The 12,644-nt window shown below is 42.4% G+C and overlaps 1 protein-coding gene across 4 annotated transcripts in view; it reads left to right on the forward strand.

Moving 5' to 3' along the window:
- Positions 1-5,426, forward strand: part of LARGE1 (LARGE xylosyl- and glucuronyltransferase 1) — a 269,824-nt gene extending 264,398 nt beyond the window's left edge. For all 4 annotated transcript variants that reach the window (XM_084205376.1, XM_084205378.1, XM_084205377.1 and 1 more), the window contains one exon: positions 3,014-5,426. In XM_084205376.1, the coding sequence (XP_084061502.1) occupies positions 3,014-3,211 (198 nt within the window). In that variant the 3' untranslated portion in view covers positions 3,212-5,426. The remainder of the gene's footprint in view (positions 1-3,013) is intronic.
- Positions 5,427-12,644: the final 7,218 nt, after the last annotated feature.

Below are 12,644 nucleotides of genomic sequence, written 5' to 3' on the forward strand. Positions count from 1 at the left end.
TTTCTACTTCTGCTTATGAAACCACATGGTCACCTTGGGCTGGCAGCCACTTGCCCTCTGTTTGCCAAGGGCATTCCCAACAAATTTGTACCTACTTACATGACAAAAAATTATTACAGACTAGAAAAAACATTTTCCCTTATATTAATGTTAATAATACTTTGCTATAGCACTGTAATTTTCCAGAGCACTTTCCAAGCACTAATTAATTAACCATCAGTTGTGAAGAGTGCCAGGGTAATGGTTTATTATTTGTTAATATGGGTAACAAGGCTTATGTTCTCAGTGGCAGCTCTTAGGTAGCATTCAGGATTTAACTCTTCTGTTAGGAGGTGTCTGCTCAGCACAGAGATTCGCACATGGGAAATGGAAACAGTTTTCAAAGTTGATCATAGTGCAATTATTTTAAATGACCATTGGGTTGGAATTAACTCTGGGAAATTGTTCTTCTCACTCTTCCAGCCTTGAGCACAGTATCACATTTTAAAAAGTTTCATTTTCCTCTGTAGCAATTTGGATATTGGCAGGTTCTCCCACAAATGAGCCTAGAGGAGACATGAGATGGCACAGCTACTTCCCCTGTGGCATCCCTCTGCTTTGGGGTGTGCACAGATCAGGTTGCTGCCAGCTGCTAGGCTGGCTTCATCACCAGCAGGCAGGGCAGATTCTCAGTTATTTCACTGCTTCTCATGACTGCAGTGTCTGTCAAGAGGTCTGTTCCAGATCCCTTTCCAAGAGCCTGTGCCACTGCCATCCCTCAGAACAGGACATGGCATGGAGAAAATCATTGTTATTCTGGGAGCATGCAGGTGTCCACTGAGCTGGATGCTGTACAAATGCACAGATAATGCTAGTCTCCATGTAAAGAATTTCTAATCTAGGAGATAGGGACTGAGATTCCTGCAAGTGCATTGCCTTCTCAACAGAGGCTTCCATGTAGTAGGGCGAGTCATTAGGAAACCTTTCCCTACCTATCCAGTGACTGTGCTACTAGACTGGACCCTCGCCCAGCATATTTCAAAGGGGATTATTAGCAGTACCTCAAAGTTTTTTGATAGGCTTTAGGTCTCTGAAGTCCATTCAGAGGGATGGGAACGCTGCTGTGCCGAACAGTTAGCACTGCAGAGTGTAGACAGTCCCTGACCCGCAGTATTACAGAGTTGAGATGCAAACAGAGAACAAAGAAAAGGTTGCATGAGGGGAGTGCATCTTCCTCTGCAGATCCAGCCCATAGTTTTAAGGTCCTTTAGAATAATTTTCTGCCTTTGCTTTCACATTTGGTTCCCCATTAGTCCTAAGCATCTTCAAGGTGCATAAATTCTGCATGTGAGCATCAGATTATTTTGCTCTTTTTGTACATTTTTCACCCCAAACAGAAGCTCAGAGGACCCCATTCCTGTGTATGACAACACTGTACATTGGCACAAAGATTTACTACTTTAGCACTGTCTGCCAGGGAACAGGCATTCTCAGAGGGAAGAAGGAGCTGCATCTGCACTTAGCTGTCCAGCACATACAGTTGGAACTCAGGTTTACCAGCACAGGTGTGTTTTTTCCCATAAATCTCTTTCCCTACTAAAATATTTTGGAGTACTCGGCCTCTCTGCAGCAGGTATTCTTTGTCTCTGTACAGACTCCTAAATCTACAAGTGACTGGGAATTGCAAACCAGGGGGAGTTGTGCACCACTTCATATAAAGCCAGCATGCTCTGTTGCTGTCCTTCCCTGGCCAGTTTCTTTTGTTAACAGGTTAATGAGTCAATCCAGCAACAGCTGCAGATGGAAACTGTGAGAGAAAATAGGAAATTTGCCTGTGGAGGCTTCAAAGTTTGTTTGTAATTTGCATCCAATACAACTCTGACTCCTTGAAATTCCATATGAAAAAAGTGGTTAGAGTACTTCATTTGGCTCCAGAATAATGAGGTTCACATCCCTTACCCAGTTCCTTGCAGAAGGTACCTACTTGTTGCATATCCTACACTAGTGAACTTTGAGCTTGTCTAAGAATCAGGCTTTTTCAAGCTTTGCTCTAATCCTGATATATTTACCTGTAAAAATTGAAAGAATCTCACAGGAATCATGGAGACTTAAATCAACCATCATTTTTTTAACAACAAAAAATTGTCAAGGAACTTGGTCAGACATAAAGAGAATAAGTGAAGTAGTTTTACAGGAGAAGGAGAGTTAGCACAGTATCTCGAACTTTGTGAGGGAGAACTTAATTTGAGTAAAAATGTCTCAAAGCATATGGAATTAGCAGGTTCATTTTCACACATTGCCTATAAATGATGCCATATTCTCCCCTTATTTCAGGTTTATAAATAATTTTGGACAGTTTTGTCTCTGTAAGTATCTTAGCATATAGGCGAAGCAACATATGTCATGCAGTTCTGCCTTTGTAAATGTAGCTTATTCCAGAATCCCAAGCAAAATAAATTCTAGGGGCAACGCCGTGTTTTTGCATGGACACTTAAGACTCATGCTGTGTAGTCACAGCTGTGTTGTTGCCATCACATTGCTGAAAAATCTGTGTGGCAGACGTGGCTTCAGGTGTGCCTTTTGTACTATTTCTCCATTATTCGGTTTATATGAGGTAAATTTTTTTAAAATAGCTGGGGTTTTTTTACCATGAGGGTGGTGTTACACTGGGGGAGATTATCCAGAGGGGAGATGGATGCCCCATCGCTGGAAGCATGCAAGGACAGGTTGGGTGGGGCTCTGGCAACCTGATCTAGTTGAAGATGTCCCTGCTCATTGGAGGGAGGTTGGTCTAGATTGTCTTTAAAGGTGCCTTCCAACCCAAAAAATTCTATGATTTTACAAAGAGATGAAGCAGATCTTTCAAAAACCAAGAAAAAGGTACTTGCAAAACCAAAGGCAGCTTGTCTGAGATCCCTATGGGTTGGTTGTTCCTGAGACACAAACCATGCCATTGGGCGCTGGAGCCCGTTTGTCTGCGGGGATGCCGTGCGGGAGGCTGGGATCCCCTGACGGCCGTGCCTTTGTCCCGCAGGAGTACGAGTTCACGGTGCTGCCCAACGCCTACATGATCCACATGCCGCACGCGCCCAGCTTCGACATCACCAAGTTCCGCTCCAACAAGCAATACCGCATCTGTCTCAAGACGCTCAAGGAGGAGTTCCAGCAGGACATGTCGCGCCACTACGGCTTCGCGGCCCTCAAGTACCTGACGGCAGAGAACAACAGTTAGCGCCGCGGAGCCCCTGCCTGGCCAACAGGGACGCTGAGGCAAGAGCCGCTCGGCGTTTGGGGCCCGGTCTTCAAACTGCAAACTGAGAAATACGTTCTGTTTTTATATCATACTTGGCAGTTCTAACAGTAGGAATTTGAAGTGACATGTCCTCGGACTATGCTCGTTCATCCCTTCCCCGACCGCCCCGGCTCTGTCGGCTTTGGGGTTCGTGAGGTGCCGGCGAGCGGGGCCGGCCGGGCGCCCTCCGAGCCACCCAAGGTGGGGACTGGGCAGGGGCTGGGATTGCACTCCGCTCTCTTGACTGCAGAGCACAGACGGACCTTCAGGATATAGGATTTCATGTTGCTATTTAATAATTTGACATGCTTTTTATCTGTAAAGGAAGATCTTCGGGTCACTGTCCTGTGAATTTCAAATCTGCACTACTTTAAAAGGGAACTTTCACCTGTGAACTTTCACAGGGGCCCTGTTAACACGGATGACCTTGTTAATGCAGGATGAGCCAAAGGTCTGAATTAGCCTTGAAAACACAGGGGACGCTTACACAATACTGCACTCCTGAGAAGGTGTGTTACTGGTTCAGTTGTATACGTGATACTGGTTGGTCCTTTTTTCTCAAATTAATTGTTTTATCAGGAAAATCCCCTATATCCCACCCTGCCTTGGCCCCAGTCCTAAATGCTGCTCCTTTCCTTGCCAAGGAAATATCTCCCTTGTGTTTCTTTGCCATCTTCTGTTTTGGTGGTCCAGTAAAGAAGATCAGTAGCTCTGCCAGAAAGTGAACAGAACTTGTCAGTTTAAAGTCTGTTTTCGTCAGAGCAACTTGTTCACGAGTGTCTCATAAGATAAAGGGCCTGGCTCTAACCCTTTATCTCTTTTAGGCAGGAATTGGATTTTACCTATAAGGCACATTGTACCAGGGGAATACTGATTTGTAGGCTCATTTCAGTGCTGCCCATCCGTGAAGGCGCTGGGCCTTAGGGTTTAAGTGGACTTCTTTGCTGAACACTGAATATAAACGAGTAAAAAGGCAACTAGTAGCCTTGGTGCTCTCCTGCTGCCTGCTGCAAGGTCTCAGAACTACTTCGTTAAAGGAGTTTATAATTAAAAGGAGCAGAACTGTTAGGAATAAACTCCCCATTGGACGGGGAGAAAAGAATGTGTTGGGAATCTGAGTGAGTGTTTGCTTGAACGTGGACTGGTCAAGTTCACAACATCAGTACACACAGGAATTTGCTGGAGGGCGAACAGGAACCTAACAAGCAAAATGCAGAAAACAAGACACTGGACTTTTTGCCATTTTCTTTATCTTCAGTATTAATGTTGTGTTTACATGGGAGGAAGAGATGAGGTGCACTACCCCTTTCAGGGCTATTTGTAATTTCTGTTGCAATGTTAATAGAGAAAGCAGAAACAACTCAGTGAGAAATGTGTCTGTCTCCCTACCCCAAACCCCAAACAACTACATGTACCAATACCACTGCCTGAGCTGGGAAATGGATCCATATTGCGTTCTGCTCACAGTTTTCCATTTTGTTTTTCAGCCGCTGGACCTTCTACTTTCCTCCCCTCCTCATCCTCTAGAGCTTGGTTTTATTTCTAACCTGACATTTTGTGAGAGATTTCTGTTACGGTGGAAACCACACAGTTAAACCAGACATTTAAACTACAAATATCAGTTCATCATTCTGTGTATATATAAGAAAAGCCAAAAAAGGCAATGTCTTTGACAAGAAATAAAAAGGGGCGGGAGGCTGTGTGTAGTTTTCACTTTTTCCCCTGGGAGTGTTGTCTGCATAAGAATATATCACTGCATAATTTTCCAAAGAGCTTTTTTTCTGTTCTTAATGGCTTTATGTAAAGATTTACATAAAAAGCTGGAGAGAGCTGGGAAGAAGTGGTATTAGTGCTCAGTTCTGGCTAAAATATGTTCTTTTAAAAACATCAAAGTCTTAACTCGCCAAGTCCTGTATTACCATTAAATGCAGAGGTCCTTGTGCTGATTGAGAATGAGAAGAACCCTTCAGCCCAGGGACTGTTGATTAGCCAGTGTGCAGAAAGATCCCAAAAGCTGATCTAAGAGAGGCTACCATCCATCGTACCTAAGTGAAATCTCCAGTCAGAGCTTCAGTGTGGCCACCATCATGTTCCATATGTATTCCAGATGTGCATTTCTCCTTGGTTTAACAGCGTTGCCCAAGGTTAGGCTGGATTGCCCTACCGCAGCATAACCTGTACATTATTTGGCAGTTCCATTATAAGCATTCTTCTCATTATTCTCTTCTCAGAGGTGAAGGATGGGGGAGCAGGGAGGTAATGATTTGCTACTTGCCTGTAGGTTGAGTCTTGGGACCTCCTGGGAAGGCTTAGGTGTGCTGGCTGGTGTAACCAGCTCAGAGATTGGCAGTAGGTACAAAGAGTCCCTTTTTTTGTCCTTATGGACACTGTAATGACTTGTATCTGTCATGCCATTTTTGTCTCTGTGCTTCATAATTTGAGAGGTGTGGGTCTTGGGGGTTTTCAGCACATTTCAAACCATTTACCTGATGGCAAGTTAGGATTACATATCTGTCTGTACCTGCCAGGGCTCCTCCAACACCATGAAAACATCCACCACCGACAATAAAAAAAAATTTCCAACTCAGTTATAACACTGGCTGTCTTCCAGTCCTCTGCTGTAGTAAGTATTTGATAGGAACTTTGTTACTTAAATCTCAGTTTTCTCCTGAAATCTTCCAGAAGTAGCAGATAAACCTGGTAACTTAATGCCTTTGATTTATTGATTTGTTCCACCAACTTCTCTCCTGAGTCTTAAATCCATGACCTCTCCTTATCTTTGATATTTGGAAGGTGTGAGTCTCTCGTTTAGATACCGCTCCAGCACCCTCTTAGTGAAGACTGATGCAAATAAATCATTTAGATTCTTGGCAATGCCTTTATTGTCTTTAATTGCTTCTTCTACTTGTTTGGGGTGGCCTGCCCGTTATCTCCACTTTCTGCTTTTGGTGTACTGAGCCAATGTTCATTTTCAGTTTTAACTTCCTACAGTTTGCTCTTCAGATTCCCTCTTGGCTTTCTCACACTCCATCTTAACTGTTACATACCTTCCTTTCAGCTTTACACAGTTTTATTTCCATTCTCTGAAAGTTTCCTATTTGGCCTGAATAACTTCTAAAATTTCCCATTTAGTCATATCAACATTTCCTTGTCTTTGTCTTCCATTCATCCAAGGGGTACCATACTCCATGCCCTTTCTATTTTAAACTGAGAATTTCAGGTTTTCTAGTCTTTTTTTTTTTTGGGCCAGTGATTCTTTAAAAAAAAAATTATGTTTTTGTTTTTAAGTTTACCTTGAATGTCACCCTACTAGGTTATGAGGGTATTTTCCTCTTTCACCTTCCTAAATGCTCGCTTTTTCCTAACTAGGGGATCAGAAATAAAGTATTACAGAAATTGGGCTCTTATCTTGACATATTTTGTTCTGTGTCTCCCTTTTCCCTCTCCGCTACAAAACATTGACATTTAGGAGTCATTGCAAACTTTTCAAGTCCCAAAGCCAGAGCTGTGTATTTTCCAGCACCTTTTGCCATCCCACCACTGTCAGACATAACTATTATTCCAAGTAATAACCTGCTGCCTGGCATCTAGTCCTCCTATTTTTCTTTTCATGTTTTTTCCTGTGATGTAACAGGCTCTGCAAGTCCAAGTTTTGAATGAAACACTTATTTGATGCCTTATTATACCCTTCTGATATGTTTCTGTGATTTTTCTCTGTTGTCACAGTAGATCTATCCATATATAGAGATATATACACACACCTTCCAAAGTTTGGCTTTAGTTTCCATCCTGTCACTTTCTTACAAAGTATTATCTACCATTTGCCTACATAGAAAATGTCTCTATCTATCTGGGATAGTTCTTAGTATCTATCAGGTTTTTTCCCAAGTCCTAGTTGTAGTAATTCCTTCCAGCCTTGCTAGTTTTCCTAGGTAAACAACCTGGTCCCACTTCAAAATTTGCTAATTTTTTTTCTCTTTGTAATCATTATCTTGGATGCCATGGCATAAGGGAATTAGCAGCTGTACCTGCAGTTCCATCACCTTAGTTAGACTGCATACGACATATGCTCCCATTACTCCTAAACTACTGATTTTTTACCTGGTTGGCTTCATGTGTTTTGTTGGTAAATTGTAAGCTGCATTTTCCCTTTAACTGCAACAAGCAGAGGCACTTTGTAGTGTTATTTGCAGTAGCTGTTGCTGCAGAGTAATCCCAGTGTTAGAGGGAAAAGCACAAAAACCTCGTCAGAACTGTAGCTGCTGTTTTCTCTCCACAGGGGAAAACAAGGCCCTAGCACAGCTGAGCAGTTTTATAAATGCCCTGCACAAAGCACATTGCACATCATTTTCTGGTAGGTATAATCATACATCGTCCAATTAAATATGAAAAATACATTTTTAATGTTCTCATTTTTATGTGCAGTTCTGCCCAGAAGATAATGCATTTCCTTCTCTGTCTTGCCAGTTTCCCCCATTACTCCAGCCTGCCTAATAGCCCCATCTGTTTTCAGCTGAGAAAGATTAATGGCCAGAAGCACTGGGAGTCCTGGCAAATCAGCAGAGATATTACTCTTAGGCATTGCTCAGGACATTCCTTCCTGCTCTGCCAGGTACTGTATGGGTGTTCCTCAGGTTTCAGGGCAGCAGCAGCAGAACACAGCAAGCTCAGCAAGTGGGGTGAGTGTCATTATTTATGAACTTCAACCAGGTCTAACACTTTCAGTGGTGGGAGTGCTAGAAAGAGAATGTATCATTGTTAGCTCCAAACATATTTCTGTATTAGGGAAAAAAAGCAGCTAAGTTTCTGCAACTCCGCTAGGTGAAGCTGGAACAAATAAGTCACTAGTAGAAAATGCCAGCCAATAATCAGGTATTTCCACTGCAGCATCGGAAATGCAGAAGTATTGATAGCTCAATGAAGTCATTTTTACAGTAGTAATTAATAATGTGTATTTAGATGGTGTGCTTACATCCAAACACTTAAGTGTATTGTGGATTATTTGAAGATTGTATATTGTTTCACAATATGAATTGCTTGGAAAAGCTGCTGGCTGTGCACAGCAAATTATTTCTCAGGAAATGCTTACACACCTGGATTTAGAAAAATCTTGCTTTCATAAGAATTTGGTTTTATGACTAGTTATACATTCCCAAAAACTGAACATAGAAGTCCTTGAGAATTTCAAAAGAAGCTGTGTATGCGTCAGTTGGCAGTTTCCTCTTACCCTTACTTGAGATTTGGGGTTTGTTTACAGAGAAGAATTATGATGTTGAGTTGAAAAAAATAATCTGGGAATTAGCCAGCCAAATATTTATTTATGTGGTCAGTCATATGGACATATTTGTTCAGACGTGTTAGTGGATGCTCCAGTGGAAGTGTTAGGTCACTGGAAGTGTCAGGATGCAAACAATCTGAAGCCCAGGCTTAGAGTTTAATATCTGTTCAGTCATTGTGTGTGGCTTCTCCTCATATGGTAAGGGGAGCTTCCTCATTTTCAGCACATTACTATTTCTGTAGGGTTAAAATGTCTTAAATCTCTGCAGCATGAATTTGTGGAAGTCACTGCACAGGTAGCAAAGGCTGCATTTGAGAGCTCCATGGTCCATTGCCACAAGACACAAAATTTCATTCTAAAAGAAATGGTTCTGACCTGAGGGTAATTCTCTGACCAGGGATTTACACACCCTTACCAGATGTGTTCAAGGAGAGGTCCCCAAACATATCAGGCCAGGTAATTCAAGCCAAGTTTAGCCTATTTCTGAGTATTATGGCAACATAATTGAGAGTCAATGGAAGTGTGAATTTTCAGCATCAACAATTACATCACAAGGCTTGTGATAAGGCTGCAAATTCAATCACATGAAAGTTAGAAGATCTGAAATTTCAAGTTGGTGGTGGGTGTTGGTGATTTCCTCGTAAGACTTCTTTCTGTCCCCTCACACATATATAGTAGGATGTAGTCTGTGCACAATTCTTCATTCAGGTTTTTTTGATGGAGTTCCCTTTCTTTCTCTGCACAGAATTCATAATATTTGGGTGAATGAAGCAGATGGGTGTATGACACTTCTTTTTACTTCTTCTTTCATTGAGGTTTCCATAATATGATAGCAGTCTTAATTTTGAGCAAAGACAGACTTTTTTTTTTCCCCAAAGGATAGGAATAAACTGTGATTTAGGAAAATCAATTATCCCCCATGCTCTCAGGCTTTCAGAGCAGAACACCTGCAGTTCTGAAATGCAGGCTTTTCTCATGTGGAGGGGATCCTATGAAGCTGATGGAAATCACACATTCAGAGGCCTTGTAGCACTCACCCCCAGCCTACAAATACTAACAGCTGAACTTGCAAGAGTGATGAATCCCAGCTCTGTCCAGACATGTCTGCTCCATCACTGGGACCACTCTAAGGAATATGAGCAGTCTGTCAGGTAAGCAGAGAAATGTGAAGTAAATAATTGCAGGTGGGGGTATGATGGGTTTGTTTTAAGTAGCCAGGTTTTCAGAGGAATGAGGAAGACATGAGCATTTTGAAGTCCCTCAGAAGATCTATTCATAGGGTGTGTGGGCTGGACTAACCCCATTCTGGATTTGTGGCATTTCTTAAAAAACACTGGCCAATGTGGCCCACCTGCAGTAAAATCTGTGGATTGTAAAATTCTTGAAAGCCCTGTGAGCAAACCATTCACAGCTCAAAGATATTTAATTTGCTTCAATTTTTTGGATTCCCACACTCATCCTTTGGAGCCCTTGAGAAAAATGGGGAAAAAAAAGATAACAGAAGCTTGATAACAATAGGAGTCTTGACCATCCAGCCTTTCTTAAATTGTCAGCACTGAGGTCAATGGTTGGGGCAAAGCTAGAGCTAGTGAGGTTCCTAGAATTTCTTCTTTTGATCTGCCTGTGGAACTCATGTTCCAGCAGTGCTCTCCAGGGGTGCTATAAGGGAGGGAAGAGCTGTCCAATGCAGATTGATCCATGAACTCTTCATCCAGTCAGACCTAACCATCAGCAGCAGGAAAGAAGGGGCACCACCACCTGTGACTGTTTGAAGATGGCAGGAGTGAGTTCATGATGAAATCTCTTATTCTGATGATAGACTTCACCGAGCTTTTCTGCATTTTTCATGTACACTTGCTGTGAGTGACAGGGGCCCCTTGGGGTGAGGAAAAGATGGGACTCAGCAGTTTGCTGGTCCAGAATGAGAACAAGAGATGTGTGTATTTTCCCTTGACACCTTGCTCAGTGTTTACTAATTATATTAGTACCAATTAGTCCAGCTGACCAGGCAGTAAGCTTCTGCTGTGTTGATAAGTGAATAGACAGATAGCAAAAATGTTTTCCATCCATAGCATCGATGAATATCTCCATACAGGTTCAAATGGCTCACAGAGAGTTTACATCTTGTATTTTTCACTGTTAAGGCTTCTTCAAAAAACAGCAAAGGCTGTTTAAAAAACTAAAAAAGCTATTGAGTACTGTAAGGGCCCACAAGGATTAACATTCACAGAGAGTCATCAATATAAAATATCCAGCAAGTTAACCTTCCAGCTTCTGTCATAAATGCAGAGAATTCAGGCACTATCATCATCTTTCTGTTTACGCTTCATAGAGCAAAAAAAAAGGCATGTCCTAAAAAACAACTCTGAATCAGATCACCCAAGACACAAATATTTTCTAAATTTTACTGCTTTCATTTCCATTATCATAAGTGAAATTAAAAGTTTGCAAAATATTTTTTATTCATGTTGTTCAATGTAGATATTTATATTCAAAGTTGAACATGAGCCAGCAGTGCCCTGGCAGCCAGGAGGGACAGCCCTGTCCTGGGGACATCAGGCACAGCATCACAGCCAGGGAAGGGAGGGGATTGTCCTGCTCTGCTCTGCACCGGGGCAGCCTCACCTCCAGTGCTGGGGGCAGGGTTGGGGGCCACAGTATGACAAAGATCTAAAGCTCTCAGAGAGCTTTAGATTCAGCATCCAGAAAGATGCTGAAGGGTTTAGAGGGGAAACCGTAGGAGGTGTGTCAGATCCTTTGGCTTCTGCAACCTGGAGAAGAAGGAACTTGAGGGGGGAGACCTCACTGCAATTAAAACTTCCTCATGAAAGAGGAAGGGCAGGCACTGATCTCTTCTCTCTGGTGACCGGTGACAGAACCCAGGGAATGGCCTGAAGTTGTGTCAGGGGAGGTTTAGGTTGGATATCAGGAAAAGCTCTTCACCCAAGGGGTGGTTGGGCACTGGAACGGGCTCCACAGGGCAGTGGTCACAGCAGCAAGCCTCACAAAGATCAGAAAGCATTTGGGCAATATTCTCAGGCACATGGTGTGACTCTTGGGGACGGTGCTGTACAGGGCCAGGATTTGGACTTGGTGATCCTTGTGGGTCTTTTCCAACTCAGGACATCCTTTGGTTCTATTCTATTTATTTTACTATGTTGCAGCTTTCTTCTGCATCTGTCAGACTTGAAAACATTACAGCATTGTCTGTGGAGAAGAACAGAACTGAGGGGTCATTGAGTTGTCCTCCATGTTTGTGCAGGGAAAGTCTTTCCTGTAGCCTGGGGAATTTTTTTATTAGTTTGTGCTATCACAGGTTTTATTTCTACCTGAGCTGTGTATCTTCCAATAAGTATGAAAGTACTGGCTCATACCAGACCACTGCATGAGTTCAGTACTGGAGCAGTGTTTCTCACAAGGCACCTGAGCCTCCACACAGATTTATTCTGCAGGGGTTTTTTTTCAATTTTAATCTTCAAGCTACACCTGATAAAAATGTCATCATTTCAAAGTTGTAAAAATGGGTTTGCTGTGTTTTGGTTTATTTTTAACATACTCATTTTATTCAAAGTTTTCTGTCTACTACATCCATAGACCTTCCAGGAAAATACTGTTTTGAGAGGAAGAGAGTAATTGTAAATAGTCCTCTGTGACTGGAATCAGCAGCACTATGAGTGCTTGAGTAATCTACTCAAGCCAGGAAATTTAGCACAGGTTCCCAGTATTTACAAATTTCCCCCTATTTCTGTAGGGTTCCATTTCAGGATCCTTCTTCAGCCAGTACATTCTTGCATTTTCCATTTTTTCTCCATGTTCCCATCTGCTGCAGCCCTAAATCCATGTTTATATCTACCTTAGGTTGGTGTTGACAGGCATTTTAAAGACAATATATACAACATCCACAGTGCTGATATCTGAGTATAACTATTACAGAGAGAAAAGACACCTCTCCATTACTGGCTCCCTTAAACTATCAATAACATCTTGAATTAAAAACAAAAAAAGAGGGAGAGGAGAGGAGAGGAGAGGAGAGGAGAGGAGAGGAGAGGAGAGGAGAGGAGAGGAGAGGAGAGGAGAGGAGAGGAGAGGAGAGGA

The sequence above is a fragment of the Fringilla coelebs genome (genome assembly GCF_963513975.1).
Source record: "Fringilla coelebs genome assembly, chromosome: 5".
Classification (NCBI taxonomy): Eukaryota; Metazoa; Chordata; class Aves; order Passeriformes; family Fringillidae; genus Fringilla; species Fringilla coelebs.